Raw genomic sequence first — 19,324 nt, forward strand, 5'->3', positions numbered from 1 at the left:
CACATCTTTATATATTGTATGAATGATAATAACAGGTCAGTCTGTAAACACCTCTCTATCTGTATGTGTGTCTGTCTCCGTCTTGTAGAGTAACGATGTGGAGGGCAGCGCCTGGAACTGGATGTACTACATCCCCCTCATCATCATCGGCTCCTTCTTCATGCTCAACCTGGTGCTGGGTGTACTCTCAGGGTATGGTCCTCTGTCTGTGTGCTGACATTTTCCTTTTATTAAATATATTATATGTTTGTACTCGTGCTCTTTGGAGTCGAATTTTTTTTGTTTTACTTAACTCCCAGCTTTTTAAAAATATATTACTGGTCATTTTACTATTGTTTTGTGTCTAAAAATGTTTATATTGTAGATTTTTTTAATAATTAAATACAATAAATGTCCCCACAGTGAATTTGCCAAAGAGAGAGAGCGAGTGGAGAACAGGAGCGAGTTCCTCAAGCTGAGGCGACAGCAGCAGATCGAGAGAGAGCTCAACGGATACCTGGAGTGGATCTGCAAAGCAGGTCAGTGCACGCTCACACACACACACACACCGCTTGTTCCCATGGATACACATTCTGTATGTGGGTAAAAAAAAAAAACAACTACTAAACAGACACAGTGTGCCAAACATCTTATGTTTTGTTTAATTTTTTTTTTTTTACAGAGGAGGTGATTCTGGCTGAGGAAGACGGCACAGGGAACTTTGATGGTAACTTCTCTTTTATTGTGTGTGTGTGTGTGTGTAGCTGAGACTGGTGAAAGACATTAGTGAGTTGAGTATGAAGGAAGAGCTACATAGAGAACAGAGATAGAGGGAATAACAACTGAGGGTTTACAATGAAAAGCTTGTGACATGAGAAGACATCAGATTCGTTCAGATATATTATGATGCTTATCTTCTCTTCTCATTACGTAAGACAGAATTTGACAAAAAATCTGAAAACACGATTCTAGTGGGATGGCTTGATGCAAGTTTTAGCAATGTCTTTAGTTAATAATGCTAATCAACTTCATAACCGCTCAGTTAAATGTGTAAATGTTGAGTTTAGCACAATAAACCCACAAGTGACAGACTCTGTCAGGGGGGTGGGGGGCGGGACTGTGGCATTTGAAAACCGGTTAATTAAGAATGAATCCTTTTTTTCTCACACTAGGTTCGAGACGAAGGCCGACCATCAAAACCAAAAACAACAAGACTGAACTTCTGAACCCAGAGGAAGGAGAGGACAACATAGGAGATGCAGTAGGTAAGAAAAACTGGATGTAAGGGGACGGAGACATGTGAGGATGTTTGTAAGAAAAGTTCAGTTATCCAGGTATGAAGATCAAACTGCAGTGCTGTGGTTTGTACAGCAAAATTTAATGCAAGATCATTTGGGTGTAAGGAGGTAAATTCTTACATTTCAAGTCACATATGAAAAATAGGGAAACTGTTATACCGCTATGACACTGTAATCTTTGAGAAAAAAAACATAGGGATGATGCTTTTTGCTGCTTAGTGGCCAAAGTGCTTACATTATTCATGGAAAGTGACATGTTTACTTGTTCAGTATTTAAATGAGTACATAAAATATGCTAAAAAAGCTAAAATTTCATTACAGTTTTCACAAATGCAGGTTTTTGAGTAGCTAACTGGCTGCTATCTCATTTAAAAAATGAGTCCAGTGTAACTATAAACAGACGTGATTGGTAATCACACCCCTTCCCTCTTCCAGGTTTCGCCCGCTCCAGTATAAAGAGCGGTAAAGACGGCTCCAATTACAGTAAGAAGGAGCGACGGATGCGATTCTTTATCCGCAAGATAGTGAAGACGCAGGCTTTCTATTGGACGGTGCTCTGCCTGGTGGGCCTCAACACCATGTGTGTGGCTGTGGTGCATTACAACCAGCCTGAGCTGCTGTCCGACTTCCTGTGTGAGTGCGCGCACACACATGAAACGATCAATACACATATACAAAGACACACAAACATGCTCACATACTGTACACTGTATGAAGACACTCACTAAAAACTGGCTCCCAGAAACTGCAACAATTTGAGAATATGAATATGAGCATTTATTCAAACTGTAAAATCCCCTCTTTCATTCTCACCTTCCTCTCTCCTTACATCTACCCCACTCTCTACTCCTATCTATTCATCCCTGCACTCTCCTTCTTCCCTTAATCCTTGCCCTCCTTTACTATAATCCCTTTCTTCTTTCCTTTCCTTTTCTTCCTCTGTTTTTCCTCCAGTCTATGCAGAGTTCATCTTCCTCGGTTTGTTCATGTCTGAGATGCTGATCAAGATGTATGGTCTGGGCATTCAGCCCTACTTTCACTCCTCATTCAACTGCTTTGACTGTGTGGTGAGCGCGCACACACACACACACACACACACACACACAGTGACAAAAAAACATTCATCTTATAAGTATCAGCTTTTGATGACAAATCAAACACTCCATTTAATCAACAGATTTGAGGAATAGATTTTTCTCATGTTGCTCTGCGACAAACGAACAACGGTGCAGAACGGATTCAGCATTGCATTTGTCACCAATACGTGTGCAATAACTGTGCATTAATTTGTCATGCTGACATTGTTGCAGATGCTTATTGGCAGGTTACTTCATTGTACATGCTGACATACGCTGCATGGTAAAGTGACAGCATGTAATACTGTGTTCAGTGGACTGGCTGCGGCCACAGAGTATGTTTGTCTGCAAAATGTTGATTTTTTTTTTTTAAATTTCAGTGTGTGTCAATTTAGCTTGATTTGAATATTAATACAAATTTACATAAAAAGCTCAACAATGATTTCAGAGTTAATATTGATCAAGTATTGCTGTCATAAGTTGCAGAGATCCGGAAATTCATTGTACCTACAAATAGAGCCTCGTTCAGATAGCTGCTTCTATTCTGTATCTGGTCCCAAGTTAGTAAAATACTGTTTTTGTTGGCTTGTAGTCTAACAAACCTCTTTACAGTCAGTTGTTACAGAAGTTTCAAGTTATTTCTAATATGTAATCTATATTTATCTGAGTTTTATGTGTTTATAATATTTGTTGCTCAAAACAGTTGTTAGCTAAACCTAACCTAAACCTAAACCAGCAACGAAACAAGGAAACACATAAATCTCACTGGGAATAAATGGACTTCCAGTGATTGCTTGACTGCTACCCCATAGCTACATGATGCTGAAAGTTCAAACAGGAAGAGAAACAGTCGTAGTAAAGCACTAGAAAGAGGTGACACAATGTATACTTCCGCCAAGCATGAGCAATCCTCAATAATTTTAGAAAATGTAGTAGAAAATGTTTTGAAATTTTTCATCTCCATCAGAATGTAAATCTGCATTAAAAACACAGTGATAGACAATCATTGAAAGATAGTTAAATAAATAAATGTTCTAGCAACAAAGAAGAAATCCTGGATCAACACCTGGATCCACATCTGCACCAAACATTACTTGTTCTTCATCACAAAAACTCATTATTTTAATTTAGAAAATAAAATCTGAGCCCTTATCATTGTTTGTTGGACATTAAAATCTGTCTTTCAACAGGATATGAGTACATGATTAAATTAAAATGTTGCGTGTGTGTGTGTGTGCATGTGTGTGTGTGTGTGTGTGTGTGTGTGTGTGTGTGTGTGTGTGTGTGCCCGTGTAGGTAATTGTGGGCAGTATTTTCGAGGTAGTGTGGGCCACCATCAAACCGGGCACATCCTTCGGGATCAGTGTGTTACGAGCTCTGCGACTTCTCCGCATCTTCAAAGTCACCAAGTAAGTCTCTCACACACACACACACACACACACACATTTACTTAAACATGCATTTCATCCCTTGACTCTTCCACAGATGAGACACTGATGATAATGAGGATGATGATGATAACCTGATGTTGTTGTACTGTACTGTGATAAATCAGATGTTGGTATTTCAGTCTGAATCTCATCACTGTTGTGACATCTTAACAGTTTTGAGGTTTTGACACTCCTTTGACGCTCCCTTCAGGGGAGATTTTAATTGGATTTGGCTCACGTACATTGTTCCGTTCTGTTCCGCGTAGCTTCCCCGCTCGTCACGACGTCGCTCGTTTGGACGGATCTCACTTGAAAACGAGGCTTTATTTTCTCAGCGGGGCTACCTGCTGAAGTCACGTTAAAATGAGAACATGAAACAGGGTTTTTTTTGGGGGGGGTTAAATAAAAGGTTTCATCCAGCGATTTAATTTAGAATCATTGTTATTGTGTTGTTTTGACTTTGATCAAAAGTCTACTGTGCTTCAAATAGTATGTCTGTGATGAAAGTATCTGAAAAACTGAGGAAAAGTTCATACTAACTGGAATTATTCATAAAATATATGTTTAATGGTTTATTTAGAGATTAGTTAGTAGTTCAATGTGGTGGAAATGGTTGAAAATCTGACATTATTTGGCATATTGTTGTTGTTTTTTGTCATTTTTTTAAGATATTAACATCAAAATTGTTTCTAAAGATAACTGTGAGATTAAATTTGTCTAAATATTCCATATATTCATTGTATCTACTGTAAATGTTTGGATTTTCAAATCACAATCTCCTCTTTTTGCCTTCTTTCTTCATGTTTCCCTTCTTTGACTCCTGCCATCTTTCATGTCCTCCTCTCTCCTTTCATCTCTCTTCCTCCCTTCCTCTTCCTCTCTCCTACCTTTCATCCACTTCTCCTCCTCCTCCTCGTCCTCAGGTACTGGGCTCCTCTTCGTAACCTGGTGGTTTCTTTGCTAAACTCCATGAAGTCCATCGTCAGTTTGCTCTTCCTCCTCTTTCTCTTCATCGTGGTTTTCGCCTTGTTGGGGATGCAGCTGTTTGGTGGACAGTGAGTATCGGCGAATAAGAACGGAGCTCACTTTCTCTTTACTTTATGTTTCTCTTCTGTGTGTGTACGATTCTTGGTGGTTTTTCACTTTCTTTTTGCTTTCTTTCATTTCAGATTCAACTTTGAAACTGGAACTCCGCCCACTAACTTTGACACATTTGCAGCAGCGATCATGACAGTGTTTCAGGTGGGAAAGAGAGACTTATAGATGTGTTTATGGTTCTAAAACAACAAGAAAATAAATATTGTGATGATCTTTACCGCTGGGACTTTGTCAAACATTAGAAATGAGCTCATGTCATCCAGCCTTTACAGTATTGGAGGTTCTTCACTGAGCCTTTAAGTCTCTGATACTTACTTTTATTAGCAGGATTAATAGTTAAATTCTCTTAACATTGAACTAATCAAACATACTTTCCACTTGAGACGGGTTTTTTTTTATGAAAACCAATTTTCCATGTCAGTTTCTTCAGCTGTGTACATGAAAAAAACCCTTCTACAGTGCAATTGAATCTAAAAAATGAGGCACCAGTGAGTTACTGTATTTTCCAAACATGAGCGTAAGCACACTCATTCACACTCGTGAGCGTTTTCAGCACAGCTGAAGCTCTTTTTAAGAGGGAAATTTAATGAAGCCCATTGTTGTCATGTCATCAGTTTGTCAGATGACTTGTTCAGTTCTGACTGCAGTCTCCATGTTTCTGTGTTCTCTGTGTTCAGTTAGAGAGACGGCTTTTGTTAAGAGCCATTTGTGTTACTTGATTGTCTCGGAGTGACTCAGAGGCCAGATGTGTGTATGTGTGTCTGTTTGTGTGTGTATGTGTGTGTTTGAGCTTCATATTTATGATATTTTAAAGAGTATTAATGTCATACCTCCTCTGTTAAGCTCAGTTCAGTTCCACTCAGATCAACATTATTCAACATTGGTTTACATTAATGTTAACATACATAACATTTATAATGGATGATATGATAAATGTTTATTTTGTTTAAAATTCTGATTCTTTTTTTTAATGAAAGGATTTTAATTGTCACACATGAAGAAGGTTTTCTGTTTCTTGCTGCAGGACTTCAGCACAGTAAACAGGGTCCAGGGCAGCTCAGAATGTACTCCTGTTAAAATAAAGAGGAAAACACGGAAAAAATGCTAAAACGTGCTGATTTTCTCTGAATAATTAAGAAAAAGTATACATACAAAGCAAATTATACAACTTTTATTTGTCCTCTCTCTGCAGATTCTTACTGGAGAGGATTGGAACATGGTGATGTATGATGGCATCGAGTCCCAGGGAGGAGTGAACGACAAAGGGATGGTTTTCTCCATTTTCTTCATTGTCCTCACACTCTTCGGCAACTGTATCCTCAGCCTGGGATCATATAAGTTATGATGATGATGAGATGTAGAATATGACTTAAATCTTCCTGTTTTTTGGTCCAGTTCGGCTCCACATAGATGTCTTTTTTTTAAATCTGAAGAAAAAAATACCACTTCCTCCTCTTCCTCTGACTTGTACATCTGCAACCCAACACCTCTCCTTTCCCAGCCTCTTCTTCTAACCTTTTCCCCTCCTCTTCTTTCTTTCCCACTGAGGAAACCATCAGCTTCCTCTCTGCTTGTCCTTGCATTGATATTTCTTAACTTCTGCCACCTCAGACACTCTACTTAACGTCTTCTTGGCCATCGCTGTCGACAACCTGGCCAATGCCCAGGAGCTCACCAAGGTATAGAATCAAAGCAGAAAAATACACGCTCCCCCTTATTTTAAGAAAAATAAGTAAAACGTGTAAGGCTGCAACTAACTTTTGTTTTATCAATAGTCCAGAATCCAAAGATATTCAGTTTACTATCATGTATGACACAGAAAAGCCTCAAATCCTCACATGTGAGATGCTGCAACCAGCAAAAAAATGATTATTTGATCAAAATATACATTTTCTGTCATAAAGTAAATATATTGTAACCTATGAAAGATATCTTCTGGGCCATTTAGGAACAAACATTGAGCTTATGTTCAGACATGTAATTATATTATGTAAAATGTTGAAATTATCAGGAAATGTTGTCAATATTTAACCAGCAGTGTCTTTGAAATTATTCTCTTTTTCTCCAACAGGACGAGGAGGAACAGGAGGAGGCAGCCAATCAGAAGACAGCGCTGCAGAAAGCGAAGGAGGTGGCCGAGGTCAGCCCGCTGTCAGCAGCCAACCTGTCTATTGCTGCGTGAGTACACACACACACACACACACACACACACACACACTCTCTCACATATGCCTGAACACTGAGAAACATGTACACACACCCATGCAAAACACGAATGCATACAAAGCATAGAACACATATACACGGTACATATACATACATACATGTGCATGCACACACTAGCATACAAACACAGACACACACTCACTCTTTTTGTAAAATTGTACATACACAATCCCACACGCTCTGTTTCTCTCTCACAGCTGTCTTTCCTAACATTTATGATTGGCAGGCATTCATGTACACGTGATGCACACACACACACACACACACACACACACACACACACACAAACACACACTATCCACTGTCCCCGCTTTTGTCCTCTAAAACATGATTAAGTGATTGTTCTGGAAGTGAAAGGAACAGATTCTGGGCTTTGTGAAGTGAAGAAGAGCAAGAGGCGGGCAGTCAGTAAAATCTGCTCCTGGCAGCAGAAACGCTGACAATAGGACACATCAAAACGAGATGTTCAAAAACACCCGCCGTACCTTTTAGAAGTCGCTGGACTCTTCAGTCACTGTGGCGAGCTGAGCCTTTTTACGGCTAAATTGTATGCTAAAATGATGCTTGTCAATTAGACACTAACTTGTCAATCATTAGCTGTAACATGAGTGTGGATAACTAGCTCATGAGTTTCCTTTCAGCCACGACACGATTAAATCGATTTACCGTTCTAGACATATCTCTGCAGCACAGGGATTTTACATTTTGTTCTTGTTTCATGTGTGTTTTGAATGAAAAGCACAATATTAGAGAGTTAGCATGAGCAGCAGTAGCAGCTGAATAACAGCTCTGGTAATACAAAAGAGTGACATCCTTGAATCTTTTTTTAAGTCACTCTCCTGTCAAGCTCTTGGAAGCTTTCGAAAAGTTTTTTTTTTTTTTCTGACTGAAGAAGAAGAAGAAGTACTTTATTGATCCCTGTGGGGAAATTGATCCTCTGCATGTAGGAGCAGCGGGCAGCTCCAGTGCAGTGCCCATGCCTCGGTCAGGGGCGCTAACCGGAGTATTAACCCTAACATACATGTCTTTGATGATGGTGGGAGGTAACCGTAGCACCCGGCGGAAACCCCACGCAAACATGGCGAGAACATGCAAACTCCACACAGGAAGGACCCGAGACACCCAGGACCTTCTTGCTGTGAGGCAACAGTGCTAACCACTGAGCCACCATGCCGCCCTAATGAATGATAGCATTGGGCTAGCCGTCTTCTAACATGACATTCTGTCTCAGGTCCATTTCTGCCACATGTTTCTGCACATTAACATTTTTTTTTCTGTAAGCAAGCAACCAGAAAATTCTTAAACCAGGCTCACCTGATACTTTAATGGCTGACTAACTCTCTCAGATGCACTGTAGCTAGCAAGAAACTCTTTAGCCTAGCAACATAAAGGCTAAACAGCCCTAAATGTAACACTCTCAAAGTGACAGGTGAGCCTTGTAACAAAACATAGTCCTCCAATATTTTCCAAATGTTATTTCCAGGTGGAGGAAACTTGTCTTTGATTGTAAGACAGTGTAATTCATATTCAGTGAGAAAACACTGCATGTTTTTAGCCCTGCTGGTGAGGATATCAGCCACTCAAGACAGTTCAGACTGTTTAAGCATGTAGCACAACCTCAAGGACCCATTGTTTTAGTGTTAAGGTGTATTTCATAATGTATGTAAAGTATTTTAATTCTTACTTGTCGCTGTCATTTTCTCAGTTTTTTTTTCCTTTATTCACACGTTCAAGTCCCTGTTACATGTTCTCACATTGAAATTGCAGACTGCATATAGGGCCACCTTTATAACCAAATTTATTTTGCTCTTATGTATTTTTTTAATGGGATATTGTTAATATTACTGCATGCTAATTTCCCACAGAAATTATGACATCTTAATCTTAATATCTCTCTTCCCTTCATCCCTCTTTCTGTCTCACTGTCACCTGTTCCCCCTCCTGCCTTTTCCTTCATTTTCATACCTCAACTCCTCGTTTCAAAACTCCTACCTCCCTCACTTTTTCTCTCTTCCTTCCCTTCCACCAAATACTCTCGTCCTCCGTTTTGTCCGCTTCACCGCCACCGCCGCCTCCAACAGTAAAGAGCAGCAGAAGAACCACATCAAGGGCAACAAGTCGGTGTGGGAGCAGAGAACGAGCGAGATCCGCCGACAGAACCTGATGACGAGTCGCGAGGCGCTCTACAACGAGCTGGAGCAGGATGACTGGAAGGTGGGAGGGGAGGGAGAGGAGGTGAGGAATCCCCCCCCCCTAAAAAAAAGACACAAAATATACACATATATGCAGTCTACTCCTGATATATGGTGGATATTTGTTGTTCTGTGTGTAGAGTGATAAGTTATTTTAACCTCTTAAAGGGACATTATCATCCATCTTTTAGTATTTAAGGCCTAAAATCATTTTCATAAGTTTACTAAATGGATAAACTCTTGGATGTCAATTGAAAACTGGATGTAAAGTTGATATTAAATGTGAACAAATATTCAGCCATTTGTTTCTAGTGACCTAAATAAAGGTCCTAAAAATATATATACTGTGTCACCATGATATCATACCTGGGTTCCAACATTTTTAGGACAAAATGGACCTGAAAGTGTTTGACAATTGTTTTCCAAGAGTTTGCATTGATGAAAAATTGAAACATGTTTTTTCTGGCTGTTCCAAAAAACATGGAAATAGATGTTTAACCAAAACCCTGTGATGAAGTTCATTCTTGTCTGATTGTAACAAAAGCGAAATTAACTTTTGAGTTCTCTGGGAATCTCAAAAAGTTTACATAAAATCAGTAACATTTTAAGTTGATTTATATCAATTATACAAATATTTGGAGTTTCTCTGCGAATACACTTTTTAATTCGGCAGATATCATATCTTAGCTTTCTATTTCTCTGAAACTGAAACTCTGAAACTGTTAAAGTAATGTTTTTGAATTGCATCACATTTCAGGGCATCTGTATGTAATGTGTTTCAACACGCAGTGGAAACACTGGACTAACACAAGGGCCTGACCTGCTTTTTCACTTCTGTGTATTCTGGGTCATGCTGCAACTTCACAGATGTTTTGATTTCAGGGTGTAATGTCCCTTTAAGCCTGTGAAAGAGTGTTATTATTGCGCTAGCTGCTGCTATATGGGACGGCTTGAAGCTGCGTGCTTGGGAGAGATGCATTATTAAAGTGGGGCATGCAGAGAAATCCAGAGCTGTACCCAAAGAAGGCAGCAGACTCAAAACTGGAGCGGGGCGAAGTGTAACGCACTTCAAAAAAAAAAAAAAAAAAATGTAAAAAGAAGATCAGGAGTCGACTGGATATGGCTCGGCAAACAGCGTGTTTGCAGATGGAGTTGTTTTGTCATTTTGTGGTTCCAAAAGTGTTCGTAACAATTTTGTTCTCAAATTGTTAATGTGGAGCCAAAAATGCTGGACTGTTTGCCGAACTGTGTATATCTGTGGCTCAGGGGAGGGGAGGGGAGGGAGGGGGGTGGGTTAGTAAACTGTCAGGTATAAAGTGAGTGAATGAAGGTCAAAGTAGGCCTAGACTGTGTCTGTTGTGCCGGCTTTGATGCTACTGCAGTCTAAAAAAATGTAAATGCAGCTTGCTCCTTGAAAACTGTTACAGTTTCAAACATGCATGGATTTCAGTGACTTTCTGTAGACACACGGCTGGTCATGCCATGGTTGGTTGGTTTTTTCACTGATTTGCTTGAACTGATGCTTTATGATGATATGAATACAACTGACTTACAGCAGTATTACTAAATTTGAAATGCAAAGCAACAGTGAATATGTCATCCACATATTTCAGTTCATTTTTTTTAGTTACAGTGGTTGTATACACTTTACCAAAAAAATCATCAGCTCCTTACTCATTTTAATAGAGCTGTGTCTTTCTTACATTTTACAATTTTCATCTAATGTAATAGTCACAGTAAATGAATGACCGGAGAGAAAGTAAATTACTGCAAATCCATCATGTTTGGAGTTACAGGGCCATGTGTCCATGTGACACATGTAAAAAAGAGATCAGGCAGTATTACCCAAGCAAATGTGGGATCGCACCATAAAGTCTCATTCACATCGATAGCAACAACTGTAAGAATAACAATAGTTATAAAAAATTAAGAAGATAAAATGTCTATTTTTTGTTATATATTTCTGACCAATCAAATTAAAGAAATGGATAGGAAATATTTATTTTGTGAATGCTTAAATAGCAATATATCATCAGTTTAAAGTTCTTGTGATAGTAATTGTTGTCAATGTGAGTGGGACTTGAGAGGTCAGTTCACCCAAATTCTCCCAAAAAAATCCCCCCCAAAACATATTTTCTCACTTACCCCCAGTGGTATCTATCCTTTCAGTTTGGTTTGATTCCTCCAGGTTTTAAAATATTTGCCTCTGAGATCTCTGCTTCAATGCCAGTCCATTTGAGGTGAATGGAAGTTTGTGGTGTTCAAAACAGTGAAAAATGACATTTGAAAAACTCTGCGGTGACATATTTTTCCAGAAACAATGTCCTGTTGACTGTTGTACTGTTTCTGGAGAAACATGTTACTGTTTAGTTTTTCAAATCTCATTTCACAAACACTTTGAGCACCACAAGTGAATTTACCATTTACCTTCTGGGCAGTAGAAATCTCAGAGATGGAAAATTGGATGAACAGACCCTTTAAGACATCTCTGAGGATGAGCAACTGCTTATCCCCTCTGCTACATATTACCCCTGACCCAGGTGTCCTACCCACGGAAAGGACGTGGTGACATGAAGACCCATTTGGACCGTCCGCTGGTGGTCAACCCGCAGGACAACCGCAACAACAACACCAACAAGACCCAACCCGGTGAGCTGCCTCTGGATCAGGAATATCGGCGGCAAGACGTCGACCACTACCGCCGCGCGGCCCACTATTATCGCTACCACCACCATCACCATCAGAAAGCCATCGGACCTATCAGCGAGCAGCCGGGCCAGCCGACGGAGACACGCATGGAGCATGGCTTTAGCTGCACGTCCCTTGGTAACGTGGAGGGTCAGCAAGGGGAGGAGAGGCACAGCCACAGGAGCCACCGGGGCCACCGGCACAGGAACAGGGAAGGCAGGGAGACTCGAAGCGTGTCTCCACGCCACAGCGAGAGGGGAGAGGGGGGAAACAACGAGCACAGGAGGTCCAGACAGCACCGCAGGGCAGCCAGAGAGGGGGAGGAGGGCAGGAGACACAGATCCAGGGGGACGGAGGGAGAAGGAGAGAAGGGCGAAGAAGGAGAAGGGAGGAAGACGAGACGGCATCGCCATGGCAACCAGGAGAGAAGCAGAGGGCATCGTACGAGAAAGTGAGTGAAGAAAGGGTTTATTTTCTCTGTGTGTGAGCCTTAACACTACTACCTGACGAGCACTAAATGCTATTTAAGTTTGTCTAAGAAATCGGGAAGCCATAACATCTGAGTGCAAAGCTCTGTAGCAGCAAGGCTCGTGATTGGTTGTCTGGTAGCTCAACATAAATTGGAAGCACTTAAACATTTGCCAAGATGTGACAAGAAGGTGATCAGGCAAGAGAGGCCAGAGACTTTTATGATCATGAATGGCTCAACCATGGGGTCCAAAGTGTCAAGGAGCACGTCATAGATCTGAGAAGCCGGTCTTTCTTTAGGGGCCTGGTGAGGTGTTATAGGTGGTCTCATTTTTGCTCCAGATGTCCCAGACCAGTTAAAATTGGCCAAAATCAGGCTGATATCTTGTAGTCTGATCCCAGAATTACACCAACTTTGACATATTTCCAGGAAAAATGTGCGTTAAATGTCTTGTCAGGTGAAAGGGTGTAAAACGTATTTTGAATTTCTCCAGTTTGTGGCAGTTGATGCAAAAAGTAAGCATCTATTTATCTTTGTGCTTTAATTAATAGTTTAGCAGTGTGTTCTGTATGTGTTAGTAGTAACAGTACAGGTGACAGTGCACATCTTGTGACATATGGTGCTACATCTGGTGTTTTTGATGAGATACTCCTTCCATCACCTGATCCTTTCCATCCTCATCCTTGTTTTCGTTCCTGGTTCTTTTTCCTTTGCCTCTGATTACTCCGATCTCACCGTTCCTCTCTCTCTTTCCTCCCTTCCTCCTCCATCAGGGAGCACCACAGCACCGGTCCCAGCCTCTCCACCACACGACCCATACAGCAGTACAATGAGGACCTGGACAACTTCCGCAACAACAGCAAGTTGGCCAGCGCTCACGAACATCCTTACGCCCTTCCACCAGACCACCCAGACCACCCCGACCACGTCAACAACCTGCTGAACTGCCGCGACGCAGATACCCACACCCTGCTCCACAGCATGGACAGTCTAATTCTGACCAGTATGGTCAAACCTGAATACACAAGCATAGACATGCCCCCAGTTTACCCCTACCCCTCCACCAACGCCATCTTGCAAGGTAGGCTTCTAGAGGGATGAGTCCTTGTAGATGAGAGCATAAGTTGTGTGACAAAGCTCTTCATCAATTCACATAATTTGAACCACAGGTGTTAAAACCCTCTCCCAATACTTTGGCCCTGTTACTCAGTCTTCCCCTGCATGTTTTATGCTTCCTTGTGATGTTGGGTTTATATTTTGGATTGAGGGAGCTGGTTCATGTAGCGTTTCCAAATGCTAACTCAGAAGCAAGTGGTAGACAAAACTTCCCAGTATGCACTTTGACATGTGGCCGAAGAAGTTTGAAAATGGCTTCCAGTGCTGTATAAATGTAGGGATTTGTTTATGAACGGTGACTTAATTATAGGCTTTGGGCAAATGATTAAGAATAAGATATACTTTATTGATCCCAAGGGAAATTTAAGTGTCACAACAGCAGCGTTCAGCACACATCACATTTCAGACACAACAGAATAAAATGAAATAATAAAACAGAAAAGTTTGTTGTTATACATTGTGCAGTATATACATCGAGTATATAAAACGAGAGTAGTGAGATAGATAAAAAAATCTATTGTGCAGTGATTATATACATGGTATGTAATGAAATACAGTATGATTAATAAGAAAATAAGAGTAGAATGATTATTATGAGGTGTGCAATGTGCAATAGAAAGATTGTTATTATTATACATTATACAAAATGATAATAATTATATAGTGCAATTCTTAACAAGTTATCAGTTATTGTAAGAAAGCATACGGTGGAAAGCGTCAGTCTAATCCCATGTTGCAATGGGGGGGAGGGGGGGGTTGTAGAGTTTGATGTCCGCCACCTTCTGTGTCACTCTGAGGAACATTTGGTGGAGATCAGTCTGTTGCTGAAGGTGCTCTTCTGTTTGACAAGCCCGTCGTGGAGGGGATGGGAGGTGATGTTCAGAATGCTCACCAGCTTGGTTAGCATCCTCCTCCTGGCCATCGCCCCCAGGACGTCCAGCTCAGTTCCACCTTCTATGACGGAGCTGGCGTTCCTAACAAGCTTGTTCAGTCTGTTAGCATCCCCAGTTTTCAGACCACGCCCCCAGCACACCACCGCCTAGAAAATGGCACTAGATACTGACTGATAGAACATCTGCAGCATCTTGTTGCAGACACTGAATGATCGTAGCCTCCACAGGAAGTAGAGCCAACTCAGACCCTTCTTGTAAAGGGCCTCTTTGTTCTTAGTCCAATCAGGCCTATCATCCAGGTGCACTCCAAGGTATTTGTAGGAGTCTACACCTGCACCTTCGACATCTTGAATGAGAAGTGTCCAAACTTTTGTCAAGACACTTTATGTCAAGCATTCTAAGAATATCGTGATGGATGAGGATGGCAGAAGATAGTTACTAGTAGTACAATACATATGGCCTGAAAAACACACTGATACTGCTACTTATTACATAAGAGTGGTGTCGCATTTTGTAGGAAGATTCCCCCCCGTACTCCTCACAGATAAACACATTTTAAACTCCTCCATGAGTGTGTTCTTATCAGTAGTGAACAAATTGTACTGCAGTCTTTACATTTCAGTCTTGATTAATGCTCTCTGATGTTCACTTGCTTGAAAACAATGAACATCTTAAAAGAATACTCCCGCGATTAAGCATTGCACTTCAATCAAGTTGGGGAACATTTCAATAGACAAACCTTTAAAATGTGTAGGATCCTAAAATGCTGGATCCTACAATTCCCATAATGCAACTTGACAGCCTGTGTCGCTGTCGGTAAGACCCTCCATGCCTAGTAAATGCCCACATCTTTCAAACTACCAGGTTGTAACGCAGGCTTTCTGTTAAAATTGTAAAGCCTCCATGTCTAAGCTGAGATTACACCGGTGACGACACTATGACATCATCATGGCTATTTTGTCAGTCGACAAAGCTCCTCCAGAGCCGCAGTAGATATTACACAACTGTTTTCACAGGCTGAGTAGCACTCCCCATGAAGCTTAAATTGACTCTGGCATGAGAAATTGGTGGAGTTCCCATTTTAGGAACATTTGTTCACTGGCTAACGCTGGCAAAAAAAAAAAAAAACAGCCTTATTCTGTTCTATTCTTAAAACAATGTTGGCGGATGTTTTTTGTGTTTTTACTGTCTTGCTCTGGTGAAGCTGACGTCTTTCTGTCCTTCCCGCTGTCTGTTTTCTGTCCTTGTTTCGCTCAGTGAACAAGAACGCCAACACCGACCAGAAGAAGAGCGAGGAGAAGAAGGAGGAGGAGGACGACGGAGGAGACGAAGACGGCCCTAAACCCATGCCTCCCTACAGCTCCTGCTTCATAATGTCCACCACAAACCCGTGAGTGTTTGTGTTTGTGTAACACCTTGGTCAAACATTGTTGTAATACAGAAATCAGCTTAGTACTGCTAGTACAATTTGAAAACAGTGCGTCTGTGTAAAGAGCAGCTGTTTAAGTTATGAGCATTTTTTCTCTCCAGGCCTAGAAATGTGTGTTTTGTTTGCTTTTGTCAACATGTGCATATTCATCTGTGTATTTTCACTTCAGGTTTCGGAAGTGCTGTCACTACATCTTGACTCTGAAGTATTTTGAGTTCAGCATCCTGTCTGTCATCGCTATGAGCAGCATCGCCCTCGCTGCAGAGGACCCTGTCTCACCTGACTCACCGAGAAACAATGTGAGACATCTGTGTGTGTGTGTGTGTTTGTGTATTTCTGTCGGCCTGTCAGTGTATGTACTCCTACATTGTTGGGAAGATAAAATGGATATAAAGATGAGCAAAATGTGTGGACATTTTGGCCTCCCACTAGTAGAGAGATTAGGTTTGGTCTTCCAATTTGAATCTTTAAATTAGGATTAAGTTAGTGAATTTGTTGCTAATTAGATGGTAATAATAATTATGACAGTTTATTTTATCATGTACCAGGGTTGGGCCAGATTCTGATATTTACACACATGTGCATATTTTAAAATGTTCAACAGATCATATTTACATGAAAATTTAGTACCGATAGTAAAACGAGTGCCCATTATAAACATTTTTTTTTGTTTTTTTTGTTTGTTTTATGCACAAAAAGCACCTATCAAAGCACTCATTTAGACATTTTTATGAGGAAAAATATCAACAAACATTTGTAAAAGAAAATGTGTTGTAGTGAATTTCATAATTTCTTGATTTTCATAATTTTTCATGACACTTATTAGCTTAAGTGTTATTTATTGAATATTATGTTCAAGAGAAAAAGAGAGGGCACCCCTTTGGCTGTTTTTTGTCTTTAAATTGGATGAAAGTCACCTGATTTCAATCGAACTCTGAATAAGCATTGCAAGGAAATGTTTAGGGAAAAGATGTTAATGCTATGGATATTAAATGTGTAGAAACATTTTATCCAGAAAAACAGGAAACACAAATTAAAAGAAATATAGAATATTTATATCTTACTACAGTAGGGATAATTGAGTTATAATTAAAAGTGAAATGAAAAAGGAAAGTGAAAAGGAACAGATATTGTGAAATGCTGATTTGGATGTGGAAAATCTAAGTAGGATTAAGATTAGAATTAGGATTAGGTTCTAGGTTTGTTGGTGTCTGCCTTTTTGTCGCTTTCTTTCTTTCTTTGTTAATCTGTCCTGCTGTTTCTCTTCTGATTCATCGTTCTGCGTCTCTCTGCTTAGATAATTATATCTCACTGTGTTGTGTCTTGCTCTGCAGGTGCTGCGTTATTTTGACTACGTTTTCACAGGCGTCTTCACTTTTGAAATGTTGATCAAGGTAACAAAGAGTGTGTGTGTGTGTGTGTGTGTGTGCTGATTTATTTTTTCCATGCCTTTGTTTGCATGGTTGTATGATTGTGTCTTTTGCGTGTGTGTATTTGTGCACATTTCTGTTCCAGTTAATGTTGGTGTGTGGGTGTGTGTCTATGTATGTGTATTATGTGTATCTATGTTGTGTGTCCGTGCCCTTGTAAGTGTGCAGATTTATGTGTGAGTGTGTTTGTGTTACTATACATGTGTATATGTGTGTTGTACTGAGCATGCTCCGTGTCTTCCAGATGGTGGTGCTGGGCTTGTTTCTCCACCAGGGCTCCTACTTCCGCGACTTGTGGAACATTCTGGACTTTATAGTGGTTAGTGGTGCTCTGGTGGCCTTCGCCTTCACGTAAGTGTCCCCTCCCTCCCCCCTCCCCACACCTCACCTTCCTCTTCGTCATCTCCACCACCCACACACAAACACATACCCCCCATCTACAGAAAGACCCTCGTCGTCCTCCGATACGCCGATAGGCAATGTTGATCTTTCACTTCCTTTTACTCAGCCTGCTGAACTTCAGTCTTTTGTCTTTTTGGCTATCCTTTTTCTCTCCCTTTATCTTTTTCTTAATCTTACTTTCTCTTTTACTCTTGCATTTGCACTCTTGTTTCTCTTCCGGTCCACTGTCTCTCTCTCTGATGTTGTCTCTTATTTTCTGTCTGTCTTGGTCCGCTCTTTCTTTCTCTCTTGACTCTCTTTTCTGCAGTCTTGTCAATGTCTCTTTTTCTCTCTCCCTTCTACGGTCTACACATTCTCCTTATCCCTCTCTGTTCCCCCACTGGTCATCATCACATGTGGCATTGTATCAGCAGGTCTTTCCTCAGGTCTTTCTTCTCTATCCCCTCTGCAGTCTACACTTTCTCCGTATCTCTCTCTATTTCCTTCATTGGTCATCATCACATTGTATCAACAGGTCTTTCTCGGTGTTTCATCACCACCTTCATCTGGACAATCACCTATGATCCTTAACAAAATTCCTTTCCTAACGTGCTTGTCGATCATCACCAACCTCTGACCTACACTCTAAAAAGGAAAAGGGCTCCTCGTTGCATTTTGCTTTTTCTTGATGCTGCGATCTTTGAGGGCCCTAAGCGGGTACCCTGAGGAGCTCCTTTAAAACAATTATGATGTTACTTTAACAAGTATGTAATTTTTTGGATAGTTCCTTTAAACGAGGAACCCTTAAATGCTGAAAGTGATATCTGTTTTTAGAGTGTACGTCCACCTTCCACCCTCCACAAACCCCAAACCTTGCCTGTATAATAATCACCTCAAAATACCCCAAACGTCCCTTCCCCCTAACTGTGTGACCACTATAAAACACCACCTGCTCATTCTCAAATTTTTTCCTCCCAATCTTCCTCCTTCCTTCTTCCCTTCTGTGCCCTGTTTGCCAATCCATGCCGCTCTGATATTTCCTCCAACCAGGCCGTGAGTCATCCCTTCCTCTGTACTTGCATCTAAAACCCTAACTTCATCCCCTAAACCTTTGCTTACCGACATCCCCTCCCCCAGACCCTCCACAGCTTTGGTTCCTGCTGATGCCTCCACCTCCTTCCAGATACCTTCCAATCCCCTCTCTCATAGGAGCGCTTCCCCTTATCTATTATAAAAATTTTGCACTTCTATCCAATTCATGTACCCCTATACACCCTCCTTATTCCTAACATAGAGCAAAGCAAGTATGAGAACGATGCTAGATGAGAATTTGTTGATGGTCATCCTACTTTTATGTGAATTTACAGCATTTTAAATGACCTGAAGAGATTTAACGGGTGATTATTTCTTAGTTTTCATTAAATTTAGGAAAGATTGTGAAGTTGCTCCTTTCACCACACTAATTGGACAGTTTATATCAGATTAATTTGTTGCAAATTTTAGCTTGCTATATGTTAGTAGGAGGTGTACCCGTTGCTTTCTTGCTCACCCTTTGTCCCCACCCCCCAACCCCGGCCTCCACCCTCGTCTAGTCCCTAATTCACCCCTCTGCCCCACCA

At 40.8% G+C, this 19,324-nt stretch overlaps 1 protein-coding gene and 1 long non-coding RNA gene across 2 annotated transcripts in view; one reads left to right on the forward strand and one right to left on the reverse strand.

Moving 5' to 3' along the window:
• cacna1ab (calcium channel, voltage-dependent, P/Q type, alpha 1A subunit, b) overlaps positions 1-19,324 on the forward strand; it is a 100,060-nt gene that overhangs the window by 23,156 nt on the left and 57,580 nt on the right. The window contains exons 6-24 of the mRNA XM_042399849.1: positions 89-192; positions 403-518; positions 662-706; positions 1,152-1,244; positions 1,713-1,910; positions 2,232-2,344; positions 3,650-3,762; positions 4,707-4,838; positions 4,953-5,025; positions 6,074-6,194; positions 6,493-6,560; positions 6,953-7,059; positions 9,189-9,342; positions 11,840-12,438; positions 13,230-13,537; positions 15,723-15,855; positions 16,064-16,193; positions 17,229-17,288; positions 17,569-17,675. Of these exons, the coding sequence (XP_042255783.1) occupies positions 89-192; positions 403-518; positions 662-706; positions 1,152-1,244; positions 1,713-1,910; positions 2,232-2,344; positions 3,650-3,762; positions 4,707-4,838; positions 4,953-5,025; positions 6,074-6,194; positions 6,493-6,560; positions 6,953-7,059; positions 9,189-9,342; positions 11,840-12,438; positions 13,230-13,537; positions 15,723-15,855; positions 16,064-16,193; positions 17,229-17,288; positions 17,569-17,675 (2,774 nt within the window). The remainder of the gene's footprint in view (positions 1-88; positions 193-402; positions 519-661; positions 707-1,151; positions 1,245-1,712; positions 1,911-2,231; positions 2,345-3,649; positions 3,763-4,706; positions 4,839-4,952; positions 5,026-6,073; positions 6,195-6,492; positions 6,561-6,952; positions 7,060-9,188; positions 9,343-11,839; positions 12,439-13,229; positions 13,538-15,722; positions 15,856-16,063; positions 16,194-17,228; positions 17,289-17,568; positions 17,676-19,324) is intronic.
• Positions 5,842-8,950, reverse strand: LOC121888383. Its single transcript, XR_006093227.1, has 3 exons — positions 8,422-8,950; positions 6,082-6,205; positions 5,842-5,951 (listed from the first exon to the last, which is right to left on the reverse strand). It is a non-coding gene; the product is annotated as an uncharacterized LOC121888383 (long non-coding RNA).

Source organism: Thunnus maccoyii, chromosome 2 (genome assembly GCF_910596095.1).
Source record: "Thunnus maccoyii chromosome 2, fThuMac1.1, whole genome shotgun sequence".
Classification (NCBI taxonomy): domain Eukaryota; kingdom Metazoa; phylum Chordata; class Actinopteri; order Scombriformes; family Scombridae; genus Thunnus; species Thunnus maccoyii.